The sequence below is a fragment of the Trachurus trachurus genome (genome assembly GCF_905171665.1).
Source record: "Trachurus trachurus genome assembly, chromosome: 12".
Lineage (NCBI taxonomy): Eukaryota > Metazoa > Chordata > Actinopteri > Carangiformes > Carangidae > Trachurus > Trachurus trachurus.
Window position 1 is genome coordinate 11605952 of NC_139908.1, and position 25000 is coordinate 11630951.

The following is a 25000-nucleotide window of genomic DNA, read 5'->3' on the forward strand; positions in this document are numbered from 1 at the left end:
CCACTTTTCTGTGATATGTGATATTAAAGCAAATTAGAGCGGCAACAATTAGTTGATTAATCAATTAGTGCACAGGCAGAAAATTGATGTGGAACTACTTTGATATTCAATTAATCATTTGAGTAAAATTTTGAATGAAAGTGCAAAAATGAGAGTTCACTGTTAGTGTCTGTTTTTAAATCCTTGTAATATCTGAATATCTCTCACTGTCAGACTGTTGGTCAAATAATCATAGTCATTTGACCATGTGTTCCCTTCAATTATAGAAAATTGAATTAGACATTTTTCAATAATGTCTGACATTTCATTCAACAAAAAATAAAAACAGAGCGACTAATCTGTAATAGAAAATAATTGCTGGCTGCAGCTTCTCACCAAATAAATTTGGGTTTTAGGTTACTGGTCGCAGTTAACAAGAAATTTGATGAGTCAAGGCAAATTAAACTGCATTTTCTTTGTCAGTTTACCTGCTGGTTGTTTTCTCAGTCATTTGGTTTGTAAAATGAGAAAACACACAAAAAATGTCACAAGAGTCTCCATAAATTCTGTCTGACCAAGAGCATAGATCCAAAATTACATATATTTTTAAAATATATATAAAATGAACAGCAGCCAGTCTTTATGTCTGAGCCACACACACACACACACACACACACACGAGGCAGGTTGTACAGTACTGTACTGATACATAAAGTACACGTCAGCTCTCCTGCTGGAGGCTGTTGCCATAACTCTTACTGGAGCATCAGTGGAGTCACCTTGACTGTGACAATAACTGCACATGCTAAAATACCAGTTCATTAATTTACACCTTGCATATAAAAGCAGTTAGCAGTTAGATGTTATCAAAAAACGATGAAACTGAATGGCCTGACCTTGCCAGTTTCCCACTGTGGTCAATGCCACCCAGAGCAACCATCCCTCTGCAGCGTTGGCGCAGTGCTGGCACCTAAAACTCGTCATTAAACGCAAGCTGTTTGATAAAGTACAACTAGTGGAAAACCATTATATGACTGTTCAAAGTCATCCACAACTCATAATTTAAAAAAAAAGGCTGAATCATGTAAAAAACGTGGTAAAGTTTTTTTTCAATGAGATGCCTGGAATACTGATACTTACCATTCAATTTTTTTCCTCCCTGACAAACTTCATTTCATCCTCACACCGATTATCAGCAGGGTTTACTCAGTGACTCATTACAGATCAGAAAAGTCAATGCACCACTGAGGCAGGGCGAATACATGCAGATGTGGCGGGGCACAGAGGGGATATCTTCTTTTGTCGTAATTGAAAACATTTCTTAAATTTTTTTTTATCATCGATTACGAGCACACGCCACGGCACATTCCACCAAAAAATTAATGACAGCAGGTCGCCCACAGCAAACAAGTCAGCCGTTCGAAGTCACTGTTTGAATTAGTGACATGTCTCTTGCTCGGTATGTGATGTACATCTGCTTCATAGCAAATCTGCTTAATCTACATCCCACTTTATCCTTTCAACATCCCTCCAGGCATTGAACTGACAGCTTTGAGGCTGTGAATGCTATGTTCATGGTAACAGAGCCCCAGTGTGGAGCCAGATTCAGCTCGGGCTGATTTGCTGCATGGCTGTGCATATCAGCGGAGCAGGCTGAGGAGCAGCAGGGATGGGTTGAGGATGCTCAGCCCCTAGTCATTACATCTATCACTGCCACAGCTGGGGGGCTTGGAGACATGGGTGGATGTGGGTGTGAGGTTAGAAGTTAGCCAAGGACAGAGGAGGGGACAGAAGATGAGAAAAGGTGGAGAAAGACTGATTCTTGACTCAACATGATTTTAAAGATGGAAGGAAAACGCACAGAGAGGAAGATCTAGAGGAAGAGAGGACTCAGAGGAAGAGTAAAGAGTGGGAGGAAATGAGTGTGTAAAGCATGTATGATCTCTCCCTGCTGTGACGCCCTGGAGCTGAATCACTGTAAACCAGCTGCATGTTACTCAGCAGCCCAAAGACTTATTATTTAAGAGGTGTCCAAGCTGTGCCTCATGTTATATACATGACCGAGAGGCTAACGTTAAATTACTTCACTGCTTCTTTGCCCTGAAAAAAATAATTTGCAAAGTAGCACATCATCTACACGCTGAGGCGCTCAAATGTGTTTTTGACTTTCAGATTATACAGGCAGCCAGGTTTTCTCACCAGTCTGTGTCCCCGGGCACAGACCGACTCTCAGGTCTGTGATGACGGCCTAAATGTGAAGCTGTGCTAACAGCTGGTTAGCATTATATTAGTGCTAGCACATGGGTCAAAGGTCAACATACGAGTCGATTCTGCTTCTCTGCTCTTCCCTTCGTCATATGGGACAAAGCTTTCTGCGTGTTCCTGTATTAGAAGGATGTTGTGAAGCTAAAACGACCATGTGATGATCTGCTTCTCTGTCTTACTCTCTGTTTATACAACTAACTAAGATGTGGGATAAGTAGCTAATGTTAAAAAAATCGGAGGTTTGAAAATTTCATCATAAAAATCACAGGAATTGAAACTCCAGGAGAAGATTGAGGAGCAGGGGCAGGAAAATCAGACTCATCCACTGAAGAGATGAGTGTCGAGTTTGTTGGCAGGGCCGCGGGGTGACATTACTTTCTGATTTGTTGAGCGAGTATCTGGATGGCATCAGGTGGAGGGAGCGCCAGGCTCCAGCATGGGGAAAAAATGAAGTCATTTCACATTATTTAGTATCAAACTGCCGATCACATTTATTTACTCATTATTTGCAGGCACCGTGATGCCATTCCAGCTCCTCCTGACCCACTTTAACCCCTGTCTTGCCCTGAAGTATCAAGGATGTCATGTCATGCTCGATGCCACGTTCGCCTCCCCGGTCAAAAATAACCTAGCTGAGCCGCCGGTGACGCTCTCCAACTTCTCAAAATAAATCAATTTCCCGCAAACAAAACCCTGGCCTCTTATCACCTTTCTGCAGCCAGGAGGAGAATCAATGAGGGAGGCATTGTTACTCGAGTGTCTTCTCGCTCGCTGACGAATTTCATTTTGTGTGGACCGTGCTTGCGTCACCGCGGCCATAGAGGCTGCCGCTGGACCGGGTTTCCAGCCCTCACAGCTGCTGCTGGCTCTCACCTACTGCTCCACTGTGATTACAACAGGCAGCGTGAGAGACGGTGTTTATTTTCAGGTGTCAGGGCCCCGAATCGTCCGGGGGAAGATCGAGTTTACCGTCGGGTCTGGAGCAAACTCAGTGAGGAAACAAGAGACTGATCAACATTGATGAGCCTGAGTATTTCACCACTCTTTCCTCCTGCTTTGGGTCAATAGCTTAACTTCAGGTTAATGTGGACAGTGTTTTTCTCACATCTTTGTCACTGGCAGTGTAGCACAAGTGGGAAAGTCCTGCACAGTCACAGGCCATCTGGCTTTTCCCACAGTGAGGACACAAAACATTTCCTCTCTCTTCTCCCTCTTTCCTCCATCTCTCTTACTCTCCCTCTGACATGGTTACTGTAAAATAGGAAATAATATGTGTCTTTACATAAATTTGAAAAATGATATAAAATCTAAATAAAAAAGAAAATGATTTTGGTTCATAAAATAGAACAATTGCTAAAAAAAAGTTTTGAAAATCAAAATTACTTTTACACTTATTTATTTATTTATTTTTCACTAGATAGTGTGTTCTGAATATGAAGTTAGATAGAATATTTCTAATCAATCAGCTATAATAATAAGCTGTTATCATGTTTATTTAAACAGAACAATTCATACACCTGAGTAGTGATGCACATTTTAACTTTAACCACAGTAAATGAAAACACAAGACAAAGGACACAGAAGTTAGAGAACCCCTCTGGCGTCACCTTGGATTCTTGGCAGACCCCACTAATCAATACCATCCTCAATACTATCCATGTTCTCTTAATTAAAGAAGCCACAACAAAAATATTGAAGAGAAAACATGCAAATAATTTCGACTTCCCCCCACCATCTGCTTCGTAGTCTCTGCAGCTCTGAAACCTCTCCAGGATATCAGGTTTACCTTGCTTGTTCACATTAGATCATAGCTGGGTTGCCTATTAGAACTGGGCTTCCTGCATGGCTGAGATAATCAGAACTGCTACCTTGGTCTGACATAGCCCCAAGCTTGTACTTGTTCCTACTTTCCTTCACCACCTGCCTCCCTCGTTCTGCCTCTCCCTCCCCACACACAGAACCAGGACATGGCACTGTGACTATGTGAGAACACGGCTCGTCCTCAATACAGAGACACAAATACACAGTCTGTGAAGATTTGTTATTAATGCAGATTTTCTGTTTACCCGAGGTGGACTCCGAGAGCCGCTGCTTGTCTCGGTTAATTATAAACCCTATCATTAGAATATGATTTGGTGTTTTACATATTGATGCAGCGACTCTTCACTGAACTGCTCTCCTTCTGCTTTTCTTTTCCTTTCTCAGTACAAACAAGTGGAGCAATACATGTCCTTCCACAAGCTCCCGGCGGACATGCGACAGAAAATTCACGACTACTACGAACATCGCTACCAAGGCAAAATCTTTGATGAGGACAACATCCTGAGTGAACTCAACGACCCGCTCAAAGAGGTGAGAAAAACTCTCTCGAAAGACCCTAAACACATTTCTAAGCATCAACTCTCTCAGAAGCTTCTTCACTCTTTTCGATGGCTTTAGTTTTATTTTTGGAACAGATGGAAAGTTACACATATTGGAAATCTGAAAACAACAAAAAAAAAGTTGACAGGTAAGCTGTCACACTGGTTTTAGTTTCGGAACATGAATGAGTTTATTCCCTGAGGAAGAGGAGTGAATTTTCATTTGGCACCTTTAAATGCGCTGGATGTGAAACTGAAAAAAATAAAAATAAATCAGCACCTGTCATCTAATCTTACAAGGTCAAGGTGCAAAAACAACAACACAGATTCTCCTCAGCCATCCTGGGTGAACCCAGACTGAGCATCTAGTATCAAGATATGAAAAATATTTTGTGCAGAAACAAACCTCGGCTCCAGAGCTGCTGAACAATTGCTGTTTTATTTGCAACAGTCTGATATGAGCAGGTTGGCACAGATAAAGAGCCACACGACTGCAGGATCTACTGTATATTATTCACAAAGAGAGGTAATAAGACGGAATATTGAAGTCACCCGTTTTAAACTTCTCATATCAGCACATTACATGGGTATTTATGCACAGAGATAAGGGAGAAGAGAGGAATAAAAAGCAAAGCCAGCGGAGAGATCGTGACCATCTCTCATGTAACCCCATTAAGTCACCTCGCCAAGGCGAACACGGAGGCGTGGGGAGCTGCTGCTGCTCGGTCCCAGACACTCACAGGGAGGTGCAGGGATTTAAAACTATGACTTACAACAGGGAAAATCCTACAGGCTTAGTTCACCGTGCACAGACAGCAAAGTTAAAAAAAAATCTGCATGGAGACGGTGTCGCACAATGAAAGCTATGCCCATGGGAGCGATGGGTAAAAACAAACTGAGTTGCGCCACAGCAAAACAGGACAGATGAGCCAGCTTACGTCGCCATTTTGCTGTACAACAGTTCTCAGGATGTGTCAGTTATGGATTATTTAACAGTCTCTATCTCCCAGAGAAGGTGCATTCATACCTTTCATGCAAAGGACTGAACAAGTGTTTATTAAAAGCTCATTAACCCCCCCCCGCCCACCCTGCCGGTCTCTGGATAATATCATTACAGGAACCAGATCCTGTCGTTTTGCTACTCTCCGTCCAGCAGCATTTTTATTGTTAGTTTCTTTCCAATCTGATGAGAGTGGTTGAAAAAAAAAATCTTTTCAATGTCCATTCCTACAAAAACTAAAACATATATGAAAAGTAGCAATATATACATTCAAAGTGTGAACACTTATTTACTCCACTGAAATCATTAGATCACTGGCTCTCACATCCAAGTATCTTTAAAGATAAACTCACAAGTGTTGATAATATGATAAAGTAGATGTACAGTGCAGATTGTGGAAGATAAGGCAATGCATCATATTGTATGGGTGATGAATGGGTTATGAATTAAGACAATGAGAAAAAACCTTCCCTCTGTGTTTAACTGCTGACGAAAGACCCAGCTGTTGTTAAGGCAACAGATCAGATTGATCACTTTCTGCGTTACACTGTTTCTGTTTTTTACCCTTTTACAAAGGCAGATGACTCAGACCGACTTTGCCAAGGCCACGTTGCTAAATGAGCTTGTTTTTGCCAACTCCTATTTGAATAATGTTAGACCAAACGGAAATTAATTACATTGCCCAGATAGATCTTGATTTGTCAGTGGGACACAGCTAATGGCACTTAATGGCCTATTTGGCTGGTGGAGTAAACTGGCCACAAGTTTTGTCTTTAGAATGAAAGGCAGGGAGTGCTGAGATTTCTTTGTTCAGTCTCTTTTCCACAGTCTGTATCTTCAGCCCCACAAATCAATTAATGCAACCTCCAGCCCGACACATTCCAGGTAGCCGGAGCGAGACAGAGGCGCTGCAGCTGAGCCGGGCTGATTGCTGCTGCTGCTGCTGCTGCTGAGTGTCAGCACGTGGCTTTCCGGCACAATTTTTGGGGGTTGCCAAGTTATAGGTCATTTTGAGATCAGAATCAGCTCCACTCAGCAGCACTCAGACTCGCTTTGGGACCGAGGAGGACCGTGAAATCAGCCCAAGTATCTTGCTGGCTGATTCAGGCATGTCATTTATCACCAGATTTAGGCAGCTGTTGGCTCAAGCGGCAATGACTACGTGAGATTTGCATGACAACCCTGTTTCAGTTTACAAAACATCTTCATATTGGGCGGGTCAAATGTAATGAAGATAACTTTCATAAATAATTTCACATCTTTATTTATTTGTATTCACTCCATGTTTGGGGCCAGTAATCCAGCATTTTTGAACTGTTTCTTTTGCTATGGACAGAAACCACTTTAAAAATGTCTTCATGGTGTTGCTTTCAAGGACACTCAGACATCCAACAATTTATAGTTATCTGCCAAAACGCATTTCATTGATGAGTTCTGGTCTGATGTATGAAGACACACAAGCAAACATGAACAGCATGAAAGAGAAAAATGTGATTCTTTGTTGTATTAAAAGTTTTGCTGCTCAGCAGCCATGTCTGAGATTTCAGATTTCCCACTAATGCACTTTAATGCACTTTCTCAAACTGCGCCTGCTTGAAACCGTACAACACAATGACAAAGTGACTTTGACGAAAAGAATAAAGTAAGAGATAAAACACACACTGTGATGGATTATCTGTCCCACACGAGTTTCAGGAAAGTTGATTTTCAAAGTAAAATGAATAAAGGGGAAAATAAAATACAAACATATCAATATAATAATGTAAATTGCATGGAGCCTGTGCTTAATCAGCTAAGAGCCAGACGGTTTTGCTGCTCTCTGTCCACCCAACTGTCTCGCTGCCTCTTATTCTCCACCATATGACAAATCTTTAAATAGGCATAGCCAAAGATTGTTTCCCCAAGAGTACTCCTGGCTGGGCATGAAAACTGCTTACAATCTAATTCATTAGTTCTGGTGCATGATTGAGGTCAGAGCCCCGTGGCATTAGCTGACACCGGCATCCGATGCTGAGCTAACATCTCTTTGCATTGCCCTCATCTAGCTAGCAAGCGTCCCAGAGATTGGTTATCTCTCTGTTAATGTCCTGTTGTCACTGGAGGAGAGCTATCCCTCATGGGAGGGGGGTCAACAACAACACACCGCCGCAGATGCCAAAGCGCCCCGGCTTTCCATCTGCACAGCAACAGAGATGTGTGTGGGTAAACAGACAACAAGCTCCTAATCTCCCGCTGGGTCTGAGGGGACAGGATGAGACCGGAGAGATGGCCTGCAGCCGGCACCAGAGGGCAAACTCATCAGGATGTGACTCGTGTGCCAAAAAGTTTCTTCTCAGGAGTGATGGGCAGTGCTTTAGAAGTATTAGGGATAAAGCAGCAATATGCATCCAATTCATTTATGCTTGCAGCAGAGATGAAGGATTTTGTGGTGGCGTTTTGTGTCCGACTACCATTTCTCATGCTGTAGGAGGAAATAAAGGAGCTATTAATGGCTCAATCTCACCTGTTTCCTTTTGTTTGTCCCTTCTACCAGGAAATTGTCAACTTCAATTGCCGTAAGCTCGTGGCCACCATGCCTCTGTTTGCCAACGCCGACCCCAACTTTGTAACGGGGATGTTGAGCAAATTGAAGTTTGAGGTCTTTCAACCCAATGACTACATCATCAGAGAAGGCACAGTCGGGAAGAAGATGTATTTCATTCAACACGGCGTCGCAAGTGTCATCACCAAGTTCAATAAGGAGATGAAGCTGACTGACGGCTCCTACTTTGGAGGTAAGACCAAAAATACAACAATCTGAATTTAATTATGAATTCTTTTTATATTTGCTTTTTAATCATTTTCAAAATGCAAATGCAAACATGGATTAAGAGCTTCTGCTGCCAACAGAGAACACCAGGATCTCAGCCACACATGCATTCCTACAGTATGTTCATACAATGATATATTGAGACATGAGTCTAGCCTGAGGTCTTGCGTTTGATGCTGTTTGATGTTAAGTTATTGTAGATGTAGATTCTCATTAACCAGTGTTGGACATTAGTCAGCTTCTGCAGTTACATAACCTCTCATCTGGTTGTTGGAGTAGGCCAAGGCATGGATCAGGCATCCCTTAGGACACACAGAGGTTCCTCCCCCACTCTTACCCTCTCTCTCACACACACACACACACACACACACACACATGCATGAAGTCTTCTCCCCCTCCACATGTTCTCGCTGCATATACTTAGCAATAACAAGAGCAGCTACTGTAGCTGCTCATATTGTGTAAAATCTGAAGATGCTCCCTCGCTCTGTTCTCTATCTCCCTCTCGCTTTCTTCTCAGCTGTTCCCTCCCCAAAACATTATGGACACCATTAATTTTTAAAATGTCAAATGTAATTTCATTGCACGTTGTTTACTCTGACAAAATCCACAGGCAGACACTGTCGTGTCTGTGCGAAAGTAAAGCAAAGTTTCCTATTTTAGAGGCTCTTGCATATTTTATCTCATGAGTTCATCCCCACTATGGAGGGAGGCTGAGGAATCTAAGAATACCTTCACTTTGGTGTGTCTGCTACGTGCAGCTCATGTCTAACAGGCGAGCCACGGAAGACAGTGAATCAAAAAGGAAACAAGTCGTCTTTTTTTTTTCTTCCTGCTTGTTCAAACCACAAGATTGCTGTCATAGACCCTCACATCACGGTACTCGGTTTGCACAGTTACTTGCATTAAATAAGGGGCTGCCGGAGGACGCGGGGCATCTTAAATCCAGCATAGAGTGGACATGTCACACAGTTGAGAGATGTGGGAGTTGCAGTGCAGCAGTACATCTCATTCAAACAATTCATCCTCTGGTCTGTGGCTCGCAGATATTCGGCTAAAGAATCATTGTCAGGATAAAACCTTCGGCCAATGAAGCTCTGACAAATGGATCTTACTGGCAGGGAATGTGGGTGCATTTATCAAAGAGTTTGAGACCAAAAAGAAAAGAAACCAGCAGCAGTTTAACTGACTATCGTCTCCATTTAGAGGAGGAAAAGCAATACTGGAAGTCAGCGGTGAGTGATTATGAGTTTTGAAAGTTTGAAGCTCAACTCTTCTGTAACAATGCAGGTTAATACTTTTGACAGAGCACATTAAGATTAAACTCAAAACTTTAAGTCTAACTTGTAATTACTTGAGCTTTAACAAACATATTTTCTTTATCAATTAATTAATATGTAAATTATTTTCTTGATTAAATTCTGCTTTGTTTTTTTTCCATAACACCAGATTTTTTTTATTATTATATGTCACTATGTCACTTTTATCCTCAAACTGTGTTGTTGAGCAACTGTGCAAAATAGTACATTACAGTAGATTATCATATAATACAAAGGATGGCAGCAAAACGGATATTTTTAGAAGCCTGAAACTACAAATGTTTTCAGTTTTCGGCTCAGACGATTAACTGATAATTAAATAGTCACCAGCTGACTGACGAACTGATCCACTGAGCCATCATTTCATCTCTACACTGCAGTATAATGGAGTCGTGTAGAGCAAATGGGAGTGCTGCTAAGGCTTCCTGCTGGAGATAAAGTGCTCGACTGTTCACTAACAGGAGTCTCAATGAACTGCTCATCTGAGAACTGACCTCTGGGGACCAAATTTAGAAATCCAGGAAATGTGTTGAGGTGACCAGACGGTTACTGCTTTCAGGGATTTTTGGATTATCTTTTTGAAGCTTTATCTAAAAACATTTTGAAGGTTATGCCACAAAATATTAACTACAATCTTTTTTTTTCTTTTTCCCTCGTGTGTGTGATTGGTAAGTGGTGGGTTCTCATTCAGTGCAGATTCACAGACAATACAGTACATCAGCCTGTATTGATTTAGCAGAAAAGAAGAGTGCAATTTTAGACGAGGAATTTACTGTGTAGGATCAAGTCAGCATCTAAAATCATGGAGAACATACAATAGACTTCCCACTTTGATTAATTGTTTAATCTTCTAATTAAAAGATAAGGCGTCTGCCCAGCTGTAACTTTTACCCATTTGTATGGCATTCGTAGAAGGGGAGCAGCTGGCTGTTGCCGGGCACCTCGCTCTTTCCCCCTTTTTCCTCTGATGATTCACACACTCGCCTTACAACCGGGCCAAACCACGGCCAGAATGACAATCAGTGAAGGGGACTGAGACAGAAACGGAAGGGAAGGGAGAGCGAGTCACAAAACCAGAGCCCAGGAACAGGAAACTATTAGCATAGTAATGAGCAGGACATCTATGAGGACAGTAGGTCACAAAGCACGTCCAACCTTGGTCAGAGCCACACCTGCATACCAAAAAGGTATCAGAGCGATCACTCCTATAGGCCTCAGTGAATGGGATTACAGACTGGTACCTCAGCTCCTGAGTCAAGTCACTAAGGGACTAATAGAGTATAATACTAGGACAATGACAGGTGGCGTATCAAAGTCCCTATTGGGGTTGGATGTCTTACTCATGTGGGATTCCTCATCCCAGTCATGGGAGGGGAGAAGGGGAAGGGGAGCCAGTTGCCATGAGTGTAGGCTGTGTGACACATGAAGTGATTGAAAATTATCTGCAAAACTCCTGGGGTCAGCCGTAATGCTTTGTGACAAGGCAACAGACACGTGTCAACCTGCATTATGTGAAGTGTTAACAGCTGGCGTTGCCTCACACCCACACTAACACACCTTGAAATACACACCTATAGATCCTCCAGGTGACAGTACTAATGTTCCCTTTAGCAAGGGTTTTACAGAGAGGTGCATTCACAGACTGAAGATGGCCAAAGGTTGTTCCTTATATAATCTACAATGATTCTATACTGTGGATACAGTATATGGATAAACAGAGGATGTAAGGAAAGCCTAAAAACACAGACTTCCCCTGTCTGTGTTAGCCTGGTGCTTTCATGTTCTCCAACAGTTGCTTACTACTTGAGTTCAGTGGCAGATTGAATAAGCTCTGCTTGAAGTTGCTATTCTGACATAGGAAAACAAAAATGAAAGGGAAAAAAAAAAGTTGGTCTCCCACAGTTGTTCCACTTCTTACAAAATTCAGTCCAGGAGAGGTGTAGCTACAGTACCTGACGACAAAGTCAAAGCAGAAATAGTTAACAGCCGATGCATCAATTCCCATCATCCCCAAACTACAGTCCTGCCAAAAGTTTTCCAATTCTGCTGCTCAGCATTTCGGAAAAGCACTTATTTACGTTTTACTTGAGAAACCATCAATACCACTGTCTGTGTGCCAAATACAAAGCTAGAAATAGCAGATAATTAGCTTAGCTTAGCTAACCAACTCCTGATTTTAGTTTATATTTAACAGACAGAAACGTGAATTGCTCAGTGTTGTCATCTAATTCCCTACAATAACGCTAATGAGTATATTTTCCGACATGTCTATTCTTGTTTTGTTTTCCATATAGTGCAGCATCTTAACAACCTCTGCAGGGCGTTTCGCTCACATTGGTTCTACTTGTCAGTTACAATTAGATCCAGAGAGAACCGCAAATTCAACACAGTGTCTTACCTTGGCACTGCGTTATAGCTAATGATTTAATTGTGCTGGGTTTGTCTGTATTAGGGAAAGCTTTTTCAATACGCGCTGAAACGGCAAAACAGTAATTAGAAGCCTCTGGTGCTTGAGGGAGAAGAAGTTCATTTTAACTATAACAAGTTTCAAAACTGGAGATGGCACTGGTCCAGATCCAGTGCTATGGCAGACAGTCATTTGTTGTTGTTTTTTTTCAGCCAGCTCACCCACTCAGCCAACTGAGCCTCTGTAGACTGGAGCCACTGGCCGCTCACTGCCAAGCGATACATTTACCTCTTGATGTAGCCACGCAGGATGTCGTGCCAGCATGTCGACAGTACAGTTTGATTTTTAACCAACACAGAACAACCACTCACTGTCTGTCCTCCCATTCTGTTTGTGTCCCTTTGTGAAATTACATTAAACGAGACACATGTTTTTTCTTTTTCTGTCTCCCTCCACTTTTTCTTTTTCTATAACCTCTGTGTGTCTTGTTCTGTTAACAGAGGCAGCACTCAGAGGGAGCTTTTCCATTATAACAGCACTCACACCTTATTCACACCCACAGCTTGAGAGTGTTGCTCTCACATCCTGCACAGTCTGTGCTCTATTTTCATGACAGCCCCATGTCATAGCCAAGACAGATCGCACCACAAGTTAACATTTTAAGATTTAATTAAGATGGAAGTTCTGCTGTAGATTGGACAGAAGGGCAAACGTGGGTGGAGACCTTAGTCGTGTTGGTGGCTGAACAGGAACTACAACTACTAGAGGCAATACTTTTCATATGTTTTACATCAATCAGACTATGTATACGTGTGTGTATGATCTGGGTAACCGTCTGGGAAGACAATATGTCATCTGTCATCTCAGTAATTTTAGCGTGTGAGTGTGTGTGTCATGTGCTTCCATTTTATTTCAGAGCTAAATGCAGATAAACATATACACAAACAGGAAACAAGGCGCATGCTATGTTATTAGCTGCTCCGAAGGGGTTAGCTCGGATGCATTGTTCTATTGTTCCATAAACAAAGCCGCGTGTTGTCTTCGCATCTCTTCACGTCAGAGAGCGCAGTGACTGAGGAGGAGCACAGGAATGCTATGTAACCATACCCTCCGCTTTCGTTATACGTTACATTGGAGAACCGACGCAGTGCACTGATGCAGTGATGCGGCGATGCCTGACAGGGTTGTTTTTGTAAAGCTGACTACTGTATCATATTATGGGACCATTAGCTCTCTGCAGGATGATGAATTATCTTAGTGTAATGCAAGTGACAGCAGCGCTGATGGGCTTCTCCTTTTATTTACATTTCACATTAGCTTCTGCTTCTGTACCTTTTCCCGCTCAAGGTTCATCTATATGGTAATCTGTACTGTAATTACTGGGATGATTTCCTTTGTGACCCTCTGTACTCTCCACTAACAGTCTCTTCATGTGTCTAAATGTTTCACACACTCAATCTTTTGCCTCTCTTTGTGCTCACAGAGATCTGTCTGCTCACCAAGGGCAGACGAACGGCGAGCGTGCGGGCAGACACCTACTGCCGACTCTTCTCTCTCTCCGTCGACCATTTCAATGAGGTGCTGGAAGAGTACCCCATGATGCGCCGCGCTTTTGAAACCGTCGCCATTGACCGATTGGACCGCATCGGTAAGACCTGCCTACATCTAATGATCCTCTCTGATTGGTCGAATCTCTTGCCTGTCATCGTGCCTTGTTGTCTTGTCTTAATCAATATTTGTTTGCCTTCTTTCTTCATAAAAGCATTGTGTCTGCCATCTTGTGCTGCATGACCTGTATGCTATCTGTTTTTTTTTCTTACCTACGTCTTTTATTAAATTATATTTGTTGTCTTAAATAACATTTAAAAAGAATTGTTGTAACCAGCATTAATCCTTCTAAAGAACCAAAGTGTTTTGTGGTTGGATTAACTGGAAGGCAGTGCATGTCGCTGTCCGGGAGGGAGTCAGTTCGCCCCCTCGTTGGTTTGGTGTTGACCCCCCCACTGGATGCCAGCGAGTGGATGGAAGCTAACCTCACATGCATGTGTGTCTGGCCCTCTTTCCACTCATCTGCACTCCTGGGTATGAGCAGCACCCCACCCCATATCAAAGATGTCAGAAAAAAAAAAAAAAATCAACCAGACACAAACCCCCAGAAAACAAAACAATGAGCAGGGCCAGGTGCAGCAGGGAGCTTTTCCCACAACCACCAGGTCCAGCCCAGTTTGCTAACAGGAGGCAGGACCCAGCTTTACCCACATCATCAACAGTACTTCCTTATTTCCACTGACATCTACAGAAGCACTTGGCCATGAACGATTTTGAAACATAGCAATTTAGACTTGCAACGTTTAAAAAGGGGCACATGTATGTAACACAAACAGGGCAATAATTGGTTGCATAATTGGCCCTCTACTCTCTGATCTGTACGGTCTGATACTTTGATTGGAGCTGACACATTGATAAATTAAACATGTAGAGGATTACATAATGAGAAAGGAAGTAGCTCGTACTGTATGTCTTTGTCTTTGCTTATATTTTGCTTCATTATAAATATGTATCTTTTTTGAAATGATAATGTTCTCCTTTTATAAGGCTTTTATTTATAGATAACATGTCAATAATCATTCAGCACATTGGATGGAGAGTAAATTTAGACTCTGTTGCTCCTGGATTTGCTGCCGACACGTCAGTGTCATGTTTTCACACTGTCTCAGTTTGTATTTATTCAGTCTTTATCAGAAAATGAAATGACAGTTCTTCTGAACTTGATAGAGGCACACAGTCAGTTCTTACTGTAGTCTTTCTTTGTAGCTTGGCTACTGTACGCTGTCAATAAGTCTGTAGCTGGATGCCACGTGGTACGTGGCGACCTTAATGTGCTGTGAAATAATCTGAGAAGTCTGACTTGTGCTACCACCTCTGACAACTTGCAAACAAAACTCCTCCCCTTTATTTGACAGTTCACCGAGGTGGCAAAACACCAACACTGAAAAAACAGCCTCATACATACAGTTATTATTATTATCTAACATCAGATTAGCTCAAACAGTAGTAGTTCTAATTTATCAAGTGAATCATCTAATATCTATCTTTTTTATTACTATTATTTATAACTTCTTTATAATACAGAAATTTACAGAAAAGTATGTCGTCTTGCAGTCAGAAATACAGAAATGAAATGAAACAAGCCACTTCAGAAATTATTAATGGTTTTCTATCATTATCTTATAAAGCAGCTACTGTAAACAGATAATCCAAACAGCTGATCATCACAAATTACCTGCATCAGTTTATTAGAGCACATAAGGTTTATGTAATTGATTTGTTTCCTTATTACATTAAAAACAAAACAATAACATCACCTGTATATAAAGCTAAAGTTGAACCTGCATATTGACAGTGTGCTAATGTTGTCTCATATCAGTGGTTAAGCTTTCAGTCTGTATCTACTTTTCTATCTGTTATTGTTGTTTTGTTTTTGTTTTGTTTTCTTTGTCATGGCTTTGTATTTGTGTATTATTTTGCCTGACACAGGCCCGTCAGTATTGAATTGCTTTGCAACCCAAGTGTTGACTCCACATTGAAATAACTGCAGTGTCAGGCAAGTCAGCAACAAGCAGTGAACAAAAGATTTGGAACAAGACCTCTCCAAGTCAATCTGAATCCCAACCACAGACGTGTGTCAGTGTTGAGGCAGCCTTTTCTCCTCAGAGTTACGCTCATACCTCACATGGTTGAGGATTACTGTATATGACTGGATTATATGGAAATATCAGATAAAATATATATAAAATGTTCACACCTAGTTTGCCTGCTGGTGCCAGATACGTAAGTTGTGCTTATGGTTTAGATACTGACATATAAAACAACTTTGGTGCAAATTGTGGTCATTAGTGCTTCACAACACTAATTTCTAGTTTAATATGTGTCACACTCACTGTTCCTTGTGCTCCACTAATACCACACTACTTTATTACAAATTGTACATTATCTGCATATGAACGTAATTCACAGGAGACAAGGTTGCATTTCTTTTGGACAAATACAATATTACTATAAAATAAAATAAAAAGAAGAAGACACATGACCTGTCTTTGCCCTGTAGTGAAGTGTATGAATTTGTCCTTTGCAACATACTGTTTGCCCTTTGACCTCAACAAGTCCTGATCTACATTTGCCCTTTTTATGAGAGCTACCCGCTGAGTTAGCTTTTCACCACAGCTAAAAAAAAAAAAGTCTAAAAACGAAAGCTGCCCACTCTGACTGACACCTCTCAGAGTGACAGAGATTGGATCCATCCTTTTCAGACTAACCATGAACGGGGGTTTTGTCTCATACGAGGGAAGATACTTTGTCATGATCCGTGCTGGTTGTATCGTTTCTATATATGAACTGCATTTGGTTACATGCTTGTCTTGCTCTAAAAAGGAAAGAAAAAAGAAAGTAACCATGCTTTGAAACCAATAACGTGTTGCACATTTGACATTATCTTTTATCTATCTAAAAATTATTTGACCAGGAGTCCGTCTTGAGACGAGCACATCTCGTTTTCAAGAGTGCCCTGGCCGACGAGTAGGCATCAGGTAAACACTTTATTCCAATTCCAGTATTCGAACAGGGACAAACTGACCTATAGAGGCTTGCTAAATGGACCCGGTCTCAGAGTCATCCTCCAAGAGTTTGACCTCTTGCTGAAGGTTACATTAACTGTTTTAATTCCTGCATCAGTTGACACATACCTCAAATCACCCACACTAGTCCTGCAGATGTTTTGATGGACACATTCAAAATGTCGAGAACTAAGACAATCAAGGAAACAAAGAGTCCTCATTCAGTGTCACATGCCATGTTTATTTTGTAACAGATTCCTTCACAGCTGGATTGTGCACACATGCTCAGCTCTATTGGTGTGACATTTTCCTTTCAATCTTTGAATCCTTTGTTCAAAGTCTATTCACAAATGAAATCATGTCTGCAGATTAGTAAAGACTTTACTAATGCACTGCCACACACAGTCTTCGTTACATGCAGAAAATCCATTTCATTTTTATTCATGTTGTCACCAATAGAAAAATATATATATTTGTTTCTGATTGTCTGACATGAAATATAAATTCACTCTTTTATGTGTTTTCTGTAATAATGATTTGGGAAAAGACAATAATGACACAACTGACGCTAATGAGAAAAAAAAGGCAATCTAATCTTTTTTGCTTTACTGGATATACATAGAGTTACAGTTACATGTAAACGTTGATTTAATTAATTAAGATTTAATTTACAAATCTAACAATTTCTTTGGGAATGGTGCTGTAAATAAGCCTCAACAAGAAGAGAGGGATTCATCTCCTGAAGTTATTTATAAAAAAGTATTACAGATTATTGGTGATTGATTTAAATGACTTTGTGAGTCAAAATGCAAAATGTGTAATTTCTTTGTGAAGCCTTGAATGCATCTCAGAAAGTGTCTTTTTTTCTTTTTAAAATCAGCCTTTATTATTTATGTATGATGCTCGTTTTCATTATGACGTTTGTGATTGGATTGTTTTGGATTTGATTGTTTGGTGTGTTTGTTCAGCTTTCAGACTGTTTCACACGACTTTGTTTCAGATATGGGTTAATAACAGTATTATTATTTCTTTAAAAAATATATTAATGGATGCACAAAACACACTGGTTCTATTGTGCCAGGAAAAACAAATTAGTAACACAGCATTGTATTTTCTTTTCAAATGTGATACAACCCATATCTGATTTTTCCTTTTTTTTTTATTTGATTTCAATATTACAAGTTTTGTATCAAAAAAAGAAACATTTCTTTACCCATGAGTGGTGTTTACATTGTGTTCATATTTTTGTTTGTTTGTTTTCTTTTCTTTTTCTTTTTTTATGTCAGATTTACCCCCAGAGTTTATAGATATTTTATAGTTATTTTGTAGACATGTTCTGACCACTGGCATTCACTGGAAAGGAAAGGATGAGTTTGTCTCCCAGTCCGTTGAGTGCTACAGGAATGAGTCCAAAAACCTGGAAATTAGTTTTAGCACTTCTGGTTCCCTTGTCCCAAAGTCTTTGGGTGGTCTGAGTAAAAGTTGTAGCATCAGAAACTTCAGTTTGCTGTTGTAAAATCCTATTGGCTTTTTGTCAAGGGAGCCAGGATGATGCTAACATCTGGGTTGGCCTACAGAAACACCTCCGCCCTGTAGCACTCAACAGATGTGGTTAAGTTCAATGCAGTGGTCAGAGCAGGTCAGCAATCATACAACAACAAGGTGTGTGTGTCAGGACACAACTTATCTCATCTTACTGTAAGTGTGTGTTTATGTCTCAGAGGGGGTGTCTGATATAAGTGGTACTAAAATAGTCGTTCATTCAGTCTGTTGAGCTCCTCAGGTTTGTGGCCGCTCAACATCAACATCATAAAATTCTACCAATGCACACAAGGCGTTCACATCCATTCAGATTATTGTCTGTGATATACTGTATCAATCAAGCCAGGGTGAGAGATGGAAAATGAACAGCTACTAATAATAATTATAAACTGCTTACTGTAGAATAATGATAAAATAACTTAAATTAAAGTGTAAATATAGCTTGTATAGTGAGATAAATTATTTGACCATTGTCTGTTTATCTTTTGCATCCTTTCTTTCAGCTAAGAAAAGAAATCAGAGCAAAACCCACTTAAAACCTGTAATAGTGCAATTTGAATGAGCTGGTGTATTTGCTCTTTATTTCCTACCTTTAAACATTTACACACTGTCTTCTACTACTCTGTTAATGTTGCTGTCAGACTACCAAAAATTCACATCCTCACAGCTTCTGTTTGGGAAAACATAGAAAAATGAAAAATGAATATGTGTTGTCCTTCCAATCTGCAGAGTTTAACCCTGTCACCTTTAAAAGTGCAATGCAAGCAGCCTTGTAAGTTAACAGTAGTCTTACAGCCAAGTCCGTGGTGTTACTGTAGTTTTAGCTCTTTACTACCCGATCCCTGTAGTGACTGGTGCAGTGAAATTGAACGTCAAAATGTCGAACTTGATTCTGAAAAACTGACTGTGTAAAAACGAAAAAAAACGCATCAATCCATTTTCAGCCGTTACAGCAAGGAAAGTCCTGTCTCATAGCTGAATGCACAGCTCGTTGGCAGCCTTGAGAGGAGAGAGCCGCCCTGCAAGCGCTGCTCAACGGCGGAGAAATTTCCTGTCCTCAAGGACGGGCTTTAATGATTGAGTGACTGTGGCTAAAGCCTTCAGCACGCTAAAAGTCCACTCTGTCTTCTTTACCAACTAATAATGATTCACAGCCTGTCGATACACAAGGTCGACAGTAATTACAGGAAACACGGCTTTTGTAAATAAATTTGGACACAGTCATTCAAAGTGAAGATGTTAAATGGAGCTTTATTATTATCACTATTGTGGCAGTTCCCTCGTCATAAAAAAGGACGACATTCGTGCCTTTAGTACCACTTAGCATTTTACCACAGTTTTGTTCCCAGACTCCCAAAGCCACAAAAGTGGTTGGTGTTTAAAGAAGCCATCTGTCAAACATTTTCTTACTATCACGGCTCATGGCTTATGACAGGCTGGTGAAGACGTCCGGGCCTGTGGCCTCCAACGACCTTTAGAGTGCACAACTGAAGCAAAACCAAAGTGTTTGCTGTGTTAAACTGACCGTGTATTATTGTTATTGTTAGAGAAATTGGAACGCAAAACAATTTACCAAAATAAATGCAAATCGTCATGCAAATTTCAATGCTAAGGATAAATTATTGCAATCTGTGGTAAAATGTGTAAAGTTTAGTTGTACTGAATATATATTTGTGTTTATTGTACTTAGTTATGGTGAGGTGTCGTAGTTTGTTAGGAATAGATCCTTGTCGCTTTGTTTTGTTGTTTTTATCTGACCTTGTTTAAAAACCTATAAGAAGTTTATTCCGAGTATCCTTGTGATGTGTTTTAGCCGAGTTGTCACTGTGATTTAAACAGGATGTGACTTTAAATTTATTCTTAGAGCTTAGACTCTTTGTCTTTTCTTCTAAAAACTGTCCAGTAACGTGTGATGTGTGGGTACAACTCATCTGTATTCTTCTGTGTCTCATTGTCCACATCAGCACCTTCACAGTCTTACGCTCTCACGTCATACTTTCAGTAATCTTTGTCTCCTTATGTGTCCTTCACTCCTCCGTATACTGTATCCCATAGTCATTACCATTCAATGTCCTCCACACTTTATATTCAACATGACAAACCTTAGCGGACATGAAAAGATGCAGCTTGTAACATGAAAGAAAACGTTTGAATTTATAAATTTAGTGAAACTGAGATGAAGCTTCTCTGTTTTAAGTTTGGTGTCTTTAAAGAGCTGAGGTCTCCTGCAAGCTGCATCTTTATTAATACTGTCCTGATTGCTGTCCTTTTCCTGTGGTTTAGTGCAACCAAAGTTTGCCATGACTGTATGTGCTCACCTCTTCTGACTGCATCCCAACAGGGAAGAAGAACTCCTTGCTGCTGCAGAAGTTCCAGAAGGATCTGAACGCCGGCGTTTTCAACACGCAGGAGAACGAGATATTGAAGCAGATTATCCGTCAGGACAGGGAGATGGTGATGATGGTGGACCGCAAACAGTCAGTCACCGGGATGAACTCAACTCCAATGTCAGGAAACTCCATCATTAACTCACCCGCCCAGCCACCTTTCGCCACTGCCTTCGGCACTAATCAGCTCCAGCAGTCCTCTGTCCCTCTGACCTACAGCGCTTCAGCTATTGCTAACGCCTCTGCTGCCCGCATGCTGCCGGCCGCTGCCGCTGCTGCTGCTGCAGCGCAGGGGGTTTACTCTGCTCCCAGTCTTTCCCATGGCAACCTGAATTCTTCCTTAACCAACCCACAGACCCCTCTCCAGCAGCAGGGAGCAATCATGTCGCCCTGCTCCTTCACGGCTGCCATGTGTAGTCCGTCCGTGCAGACCCCTCTGGCCAGCCGGAGCTTCCAGTACGGCTCGCGCACAGCCTCCCAGCTGTCACTTATCCAGCAGCCCCTTGCCCAACCGTCTCTAGCCGCACAGCAACAGCTCGCTCAGCAGCCGGCTGCGTCATCTGCAGCTGGAACCTCTGCCACACAGCAGCAGCAGCAGCAGCAGCAGTCGTCGCCTCAGCAGCAGCAGCAGCAGGTCCCCTCACCTCAGCGGGGGGACATCCACAAGAGCACACAGGCTCTTCAGTCAGGCAGCTTGAGTCGAGATGTCCGACACTTATCGGCCTCCCAACCGTCACTGCCACATGACACATCTCTGGGGCCCAGAGCGCACCCAACCTCAGGAGACTCTCTGGCCTCCATCGTGCCACCGTCGGCGGCAGCGATGCAGGGAATGAGTCTGCAGAGCGGCCTCCGCACCACGGTTCCCCAGCGGGTCAATTTATTCCGGCAGATGTCGTCAGGAGCTTTGCCCCCGGTTCGCTCGGCCTCGGCGGCGGCGGCGGCGGCAGCAGCAGCAGCGGCAGCATCATCATCCTCAGCCCAGCACAGGGAATCCCCCGGATCTAGGAGAGATTCTGTCCTGAGCAGTACAGAGACTGAGCAAGACAAAATGCGTTTTGCATCAAATTTATGATCCCATTTTTCCCTTTTGATTTTTTAAACTTAAATTTGTTTCAACTGAATTTTAAAAATGGAGATACGGCAAAAGAGATACAAATGAGGAACTTCAGCATTTTTGTTTCTCTCCAGTTTTCTTCTAAAATAACCCATAGAAATCCTGTACATACAAGCCCTTGTATTATATTTTAGACACATTGTCTCCCTAAACGTAAGAATGTATATTATACAGACGACACATCTCTCTTTTCTTTGACGCCATATTAATCATTTTACATACATATATATGTGTGTATATACATATATATGTATATATAAATGAACGGATGGATGTGTGAGTGTGTGTGCGTGCATGTGACCGCGTGTGTAAAATCCAACTACAATATTTGGCAATGGCAATTTAAAAGCTGTAGTATAAACATGAGTCTTCCTTTCTGAGAAATATAAAGAATTATATCAAATGTATGAATTTTTTTTATTTTATTTTATTTTTTCTTTCTGTTTTTTTTTGTTTTTTTTAACCTGGAATGCATTGTGGATTCTGATGATGCCGATTTGTTTGTTTTGTTTTGTTTTTTCTACTATTGAGGAAGAGTAAATTGACCTTCTCCTATTAAGCAGCTTTAGGCACCACTGTGGAATAAATGCAAGCAACTCTGACTAATAATCTCAAAAAGCACACACACAAGTGAATCTCATACCGTTTTTTCCTGAACCCTCATTTCAGACATCAAACACAAATACTGTAACAAAGTGTTATGTTGCTCTCAGCAACGAAAATACAGTCTGCTGAGCCACTATATCCCCACAGCGGCTCACATACCAATCACAACAGTGTTATGGGTCCAAAGGGAATAGATAATAGAAATGCTGCTTTCTTTGTTTATTTTCGAGGAGAATGGAGTTTGGAGAAAGATATGGATGGATGCTATTGTTTTCTATTTCTGATTTCAGATGGCTGAGATGTTACGTAATGTTGCTTAAAAATTCTGTGTATATTTATAATATTTATAAACTAAAGATTATCACCATTATGCAATAGACTGTGACATAAAGATTACCTATATGTGTGCTGTAAATAGTTTTGTAGATCTAGTATTTACAGATACTGTGTGGTGCATTCTCTATCATAACAATGTCTTACTTCTATCAGGAACCTGGATATCATCTATATGCGACAAAGGTTAAGTGACAAAATACATATGTTTCATAAGAGATAAACAAACCTTAATGCAATAGCTAGCACTACTTGATGCTGAGAAATGCCTGATTGGAGTACATTTAAGATAGCCCCTCCTTCCCCCCTGTCCCTCTGTATACTACTCCTAGTCCTTGTATGGTTTTTTGATTTCACATCAAGTGAGCATATACGATATTTACCTACCATTCAAACTTGTCCTATTGAAAGTAAACGTGTCTTTTCTAACGCCTCATTCCCCCAAAAATCTGGTTAGAATCATTTTCAGAATGATTCTCTGGTTTATATTAAAGGTGGAAGTGATTATTTTATGAAACGTGTATCGTTCAAGGGCAGAAATGAGGCTCACATTTTTGAATCATTACACTTTTTAAAAAACAAAACAAAAAAAACACCACAGTTTATAATATAGTGCTTGGTCATCTGCTTCTTGAGTAAAACTGTACTGTTTGCTGTCACATCACAATTGCTGTAGTTGAAGAGCCTGGCACGAGAGTTGCAACACACGTGTTTTCGGTTAAAGACGTCAGGAATCCAGTAATTTAAGTGTGTGGGGGGACAATTTCACCGAGAGGTTTCTCTTTATTTTTCTGCTGCTGCATGTGTGGGGGGAAAAATTGCTGGTTTGCATTAAGGTTTATGTCTCATGTAAATCCACTATTTGGGCTTAGGCACTCTAAACTGGCGTGGGAGGGAAGGTCAAGCCAGAATATTGTGACTCTATAAAAAGGGATAAAAGATATTTTGACTATTTTTAATCCTGTAATATCTAAAGTATTTAATGACTCTACTAAAATCAGGCAGCCATTATTATGGCTTAAAGGTCATCTCCCTGCACATACTGTCGATTGTGACGTTGTGCCCGAGGCCTTCCTGTGCACCTCTCACTCAGATGAGTTCGACTCTCTTTTTCTATTCAGAGTCACAGTTTTCATGGCACCAAACATCCGATCGGTTCAGAGCGACTAAGCCCCCCCGGAGACGCCGTTTTAAAAAGATTTACAAGTCTTCGCTACAGATTGTGTCGATAGTGTACCAATACAGTCAACCCACCAATGTCATGAAAGCATGCACTGTCACAAATACTTAAAAAGATACTATCTCAAAAATGTTGACGTTAAATGTAATGTTAGATTATGTTTTGTTCATTGTCTGTCTGCCTAGACGTTATCTGTGTGTGAACAGAAGCATTGACTTTTCACATGGACATTCTTAAGTATTTGTGCCTAAACTATAGCCATGTTCCATCCTTTGTTGAAGAGTGTGAGCTCAGTGCGTATGGGAAGATGGGGGGGAAGGAATACGGGGGAGAGGGGGGAGGGCAGGGGTGGGGCGGGGAGGGGCACTTCTGCACAAAAACTGCGCATTCATCCTTACTATACTCTCTGTGTTTTATGTCTCAGTGTTTTTAGACGGGATGGGAATAAGCAATGATGACGACGGCCAAAAAATAATAATAATGTCTCAGTTTATCTAATTGGTATCTTTTACTTACAATGTGAACTTCTAGAGGCAGGTTGTTTTTTTTTCTAACATTTCTGAACAGTCGGAGCTGTTTAGGACATTAAATGGAAAAGTCATGTACAGTTTAAAAAGAGAAGTGCAATCCTTATGGTAAATAATATCACACTCGATGAGACATTGTACAAATTTGGAGAACCTTTATACCTTTCTTTGTAGCTATAGCCACTGATGTTTGGGTTGAATATTGATGTGTGGAAGGAAACTGGCCAAAGCAAAACATTCTAAGTCATTGTCTTTGTTTTTGAATTGCACTTTCTGATTTACTAATAAAAAAGAGAAAAGGGTGCAGCTTCTTTCAGCTATAGGTTAGATGTTGAGTGAGTTAGAGAGGGAGCAATATCCCCGAGAGTTTGTGCTGCCCTGGTCCTGTAAGAGGTTTTAATGATAGGAGGGGGGAAATGTTCTATTTACAACAGAGAGCGCTTAAATCGTGAATATGCCATAGTGTATAGGAACTATAGTACGCAGTCGAGATGGACAGCAGCACTGTTGGTTTGTGCTGTTTTTGATACTTGCCTTTGGAGGGAGAGCTTCCCAA

The 25000-nt window shown here is 41.1% G+C and overlaps 1 protein-coding gene across 1 annotated transcript in view; it reads left to right on the forward strand.

Moving 5' to 3' along the window:
• Nucleotides 1-21756, forward strand: part of hcn1 (hyperpolarization activated cyclic nucleotide-gated potassium channel 1) — a gene marked incomplete at its 3' end in the record, with an annotated part of 61928 nt that extends 40172 nt beyond the window's left edge. Inside the window, exons 5-8 of the mRNA XM_083984190.1 lie at nucleotides 4450-4596; nucleotides 8138-8378; nucleotides 13623-13787; nucleotides 20636-21756. Of these exons, the coding sequence (XP_083840316.1) occupies nucleotides 4450-4596; nucleotides 8138-8378; nucleotides 13623-13787; nucleotides 20636-21756 (1674 nt within the window). The remainder of the gene's footprint in view (nucleotides 1-4449; nucleotides 4597-8137; nucleotides 8379-13622; nucleotides 13788-20635) is intronic.
• Between the last annotated feature and the right edge of the window lie 3244 nt (nucleotides 21757-25000).